At 47.0% G+C, this 4,670-nt stretch overlaps 1 protein-coding gene across 1 annotated transcript in view; it reads left to right on the top strand.

Moving 5' to 3' along the window:
* LOC112091907 overlaps window positions 1–3,664 on the top strand; it is a 4,597-nt gene extending 933 nt beyond the window's left edge. Inside the window, 6 exon segments of the mRNA XM_024166644.1 lie at window positions 39–435; window positions 502–864; window positions 1,066–1,365; window positions 1,630–1,895; window positions 1,947–2,372; window positions 2,549–3,664. Of these exon segments, the coding sequence (XP_024022412.1) occupies window positions 39–435; window positions 502–864; window positions 1,066–1,365; window positions 1,630–1,895; window positions 1,947–2,372; window positions 2,549–3,664 (2,868 nt within the window).
* Window positions 3,665–4,670: the final 1,006 nt, after the last annotated feature.

The raw sequence follows: 4,670 nt of genomic DNA, 5'->3' as shown, positions 1-4,670 counted from the left end.
CTTCTTATGCTTCTGTCCCTCAACCGCGTGGTCTTCAGCCACATTATTACTTCCAGCCACGACCACAAGGTTCAGGTTTTCAGCAGAGTCAGAGTTATCAGCCTACTCCTCAAGCTTCTGGGAGTCAGAGACCCTACTTTTCGGGAGGAAATGCCGGTGCAAGCAGTAGTCATGGAAATCGAGGCAGAGGACAGAAGAACAAGGGAAAGTCGCATGGTCAGGCTTATGCTGTCACATCAACGGCAACCCCTGGTCGGGGAAAACAGGCTGATCACTCTGTAGTTGATGGTACGATACTTGTCTCTCATTCTTGGGCTCAGGTGTTATTTGATACTGGTGCCACGCATTCTTTTATTTCTATGTTATTTGCCTCAGTCCTACAATTAAGCGTTGATACGCATGACCCTCCCCTAACACTTAGTACACCAATGGGAGGTATAGCCGAGGTGTCTATGATCTGTAGGTCCTGTTGTATAGTTTTGGGTGATAACTGATTATCAGCCGATCTATTTGTACTACCGATGGCTAGATTTGACGTCATACTGGGTATGGATTGGTTGAGTAAGTACCGTGCTACAGTGGATTGTTACCGAAGACGTGTTACGCTTCTCACCAAGAATGGACAGGTCATAGATTATCAAGCTAAGATAGGGGCAGTAACGCCATCTCCTGTTTTGAAGGCTTGTATCGGGGGTCGAAAGAATTTGGAAAGCTTGGGAATGGTTTTTGCGTTAGGAGGAGAATCTGAGGCGAACGATTCTTCGTATGTCCCGATAGTGGATGACTTTCAATATGTGTTTCCAAGTGAGTTACTAGGGCTTCCACCGGACAGGGAAATTGAATTTTGCATATATTTGGTTCCCGGTACCTCTCCTATCTCTATTGCTCCATACCGCATGGCACCTGCGGAAAATGTCGACCTAAGGAAGCAATTGCAAGAATTGATGGAGAAGGGATTTATCCGTCCAAGTACATCACCATGGGGAGCTCCTGTGCTTTTTGCAAAGAAACATGACGGATCATTGAGACTGTGTGTGGATTACCGTTAACTCAACCGGGTTACCATCAAGAATAAGTATCCACTACCCCGCATTGACAAGTTATTTGATCAATTGGGTGGATCCCGATACTTTTCCAAGATTAATCTGCGGTCAGGGTACCATCAGTTAAGGGTAAGAGAAGAGGATGTTTCAAAGACAGCTTTTCGTACTCGCTACGGTCACTACGAGTTTCTCGTCATGCCGTTCGGACTGACCAATGCACCCGCCGCATTCATGGACCTCATGAATAGAGTCTTTCATCCATACTTAGACCGATTCATCATTGTTTTCATTGATGACATCTTGATCTATTCCAAGACTCAGGAGGAACATGCAGAACATCCAAGGATTGCCCTACAGACTTTGAGGGAGCATGGCTCGTATGCCAAGAAAGAGAAGTGTGACTTCTGGATGACTGATGTGAAGTTCCTTGGGCATGTAGTTTCTCAAGAAGGCATATCGGTTGATCCCTCTAAAGTGGAAGCTGTGTTGAACTGGGAGCGTCCAAAGAATGTGTCAGAGATTCACAGTTTCCTTGGGTTAGCAGGATATTATCGGCGATTTGTGGAAAATTTCTCGAGGATTGCATCGCCTTTGACAAGGTTGACGCGAAAGGATGTTAGGTTTGTTTGGGATGAAGAATGTGAGGAAGCGTTCATGGAGCTGAAACATCGACTCACTAGCGCTCCTATTCTCATAGTCCCTAGCAGCAACGAGCCCTACACAGTGTTTACCGACGCTTCTAGGAATGGATTGGGATGTGTGTTGATGCAGCAAGGTCGAGTGGTAGCTTATGCTTCACGACAGCTAAAACCCCATGAGGTGAATTACCCTACCCACGACTTAGAACTAGCTGTAGTGATTTTTGCACTGAAAATTTAGAGGTGTTACCTCTATGGTGCGAAGTTCGAGCTTTTCACTGACCACCAAAGCCTCAAATATCTGTTCACTCAACGGGATCTGAATTTGAGACAGCGGAGGTGGATAGAATACATGGAGGATTACGACTTCAATCTCCAGTATCACCCCGGGAAAGCTAATGTGGTAGCGGATGCCCTGAGCCGGAAAAGCCATGGAGTTTTGGCCAGCTTAGCCTTCGAAGACTGGAACAGGTTGGCTACTGTTGGGAGTTTTGATTTGCAGTGCTACGAGGATAGTAATAAGGCCTGCATCTTCAACATTGTGGCAACTCCTACCTTGAAACAGTTGGTGAAGCAAGGACAATGGCATGATGAGGAGCTTAGTGAAGTTTGGAATCAGCTTCAGAGTGGGGAACAGATTGAAGGATGGCAGATAAGTCCAGAGGGATTCCTCCTTCGGAAAGGAAAGCTGGTGGTTTCGAATGATTCTGATCTCTAGCATGCTGTGTTGTATGAAGCTCATCGTTCCAAGTTCTCCATCCACCCCGGAGCACGAAAATGTATATGGATTTGAAGAGGCAGTATTGGTGGCGTGGAATGAAGCGTGATGTTGTGAATTTTGTAGCCAAGTGCTCGATATGTAAACAGGTCAAAGTGGATCATCAGAGACCTGGTGGCGAGCTACAGCCCTTACCTATCCCTGATTGGAAGTGGGACCACGTAACGATGGATTTCATCACAAGATTACCTAGGACCCAGGAAGGGTATGATGCTGTATGGGTTGTCGTAGATCGTCTGACAAAGACTGCACATTTCATCCCCATCAGAGCTGACTATAAAGTTCCCAAGCTGTGCCGACTGTACATCGAGAGGATAGTCAGGTTGCATGGTGTTCCGGTATCTATAGTCTCATATCGTGACGCTCGATTTACATCCAAGTTTTGGAAAGGGTTACAAAATGCTCTGGGGACTGAGTTGAGATTCAGCACCGCTTTCCACCCTCAGACTGACGGCCAATTGGAGCGGGTTATACAAATCCTTGAAGATATGCTGCGTGCTTGCGTTCTGGACTTTGAGGGCAGATAGGGAGAATGCCTGCCAAATGCCGAATTCGCTTATAATAACAGCTACCAAGCCAGCATCGGAATGGCTCCATTTGAGGCTCTGTATGGTAGGCCCTGCAGATCTCCTTTGTGTTGGGCTGAGAAGGAAGAACGCATTAACCTTGGACCTCAGTTTGTGCGGGAGACGACAGAAAGAGTCCAATTTATTCATGACCGTCTCAAAACCGCTCAGAGTCGACAGAAGAGTTATGCAGATAACCGGAGACAACCATTGGAGTTCGAGATTGGGGACTTTGTGTTCCTAAAAGTGACCCCAAAATGTGGAGTTTCTCGTTTCAGATTTCGAGGTAAGCTTGCACCAAGGTACACAGGACCATTCGAGGTACTAGAGCGAATTGGACCAGTTGCATACCGCCTAGACCTGCCGCCTCAACTGTCCCATGTTCACAACGTCTTCCACGTGTCGATGCTACGAAAATACGAACCAGATCCATCCCGAATAATAACGTGGACAGATATTCCGATCCAGGGGGACACGACTTACGAGGAGTTCCCTATCCAAATTTTGGAACGTGAGGTTAAGATACTACGTCGCCGTGAGATCCCCTTGGTCAAGGTTCTATGGCAATATCACGGAGATGAAGAAGCCACATGGGAGCTTAAGTCAGAAATGCAGGAAAAGTATCCTTATCTATTCTGAGTACAGATGTAATTTTAATTTCGAGGACAAAATCTCCTAAGGGGGAAGGAGTGGTAAAACCCAAAATTTGAAATGGGGTTAATTTGTAATTTTTAAAGACTTAAGTGTGAAAATTTTAAAAATCTGAGCCAAAATGTAATTTTTAAGAAATGTACGGATCAGAAACGGATAATTGGACACTCAGTGAGTCCAAACTAGTATTAATGCCACTTGGGCGTGTTCCACCTCATCAGAAAAATTCAAACACAAAAACCCACTTTCTCTCTCTTCTTTCTCTCTCCTTCCATGTGTACGGCCGTACACATCCGGGGAAGATTCCGGCGTCCATTTTTGACACCTCCCGGCTCATTGGAAAGCTCTCATCGAGCTGAGTCCGGATTGGTGTCTTACGGCCGCCAACTCCGCCGGACACCGCCACACTCGCCGGTCAAAGTTTTGAAAAATCTCAAAAACTTCCGATCGTGATATCTTCGCCGTCCGGTGTCCGATCGAGGTGATTCCGGTCCCAATAGACTCAGAGTGAAGAGACGAAGAAAATGGTACCAGCAACACGGCTTGATCCTGACCGGAGCACCACCGCCCGTGGTGGCCGGATTCCTCGCCGCCGCCGCCCACGAATCTCCCTCCTCCGGCCGATGTGAACGACACCGCCCAGCCCATTAGCTTCAGAGGGAGTCAGTGAGTCATTCTGGGCCACCAGCCGTGGTCACCGCAGTCGTCTTGCCGGAAAATGAGCCGCCGCCGCCGTGAGAAAAGTGGGAGGATGGTTCCGACGATCTAGCCATTGGATCCTCGTGATCTTGGTGTCAAAATGCTCAGAATCTCAACGGTAATGAAAGCCCCCAATCAATTTTGAAGATCCATGGCTGAAAAACAAAGATTCAAGGTTTGAAATTCGACCAGAATTGAGGATCTCGATCCGAGTAGTTAGAGGCTGAATTTGGTAAAATTGACATCGCCATTGGATTCAGAACCATCGATTTAGGGGGGGTAGGACTCAAGTCCG

Source organism: Morus notabilis, unplaced genomic scaffold (genome assembly GCF_000414095.1).
Source record: "Morus notabilis unplaced genomic scaffold, ASM41409v2 Scaffold35, whole genome shotgun sequence".
Taxonomy (NCBI): domain Eukaryota; kingdom Viridiplantae; phylum Streptophyta; class Magnoliopsida; order Rosales; family Moraceae; genus Morus; species Morus notabilis.
Note: the sequence above shows the minus strand (reverse complement) of the source record. Positions and strands in the feature narration are given on the sequence as shown.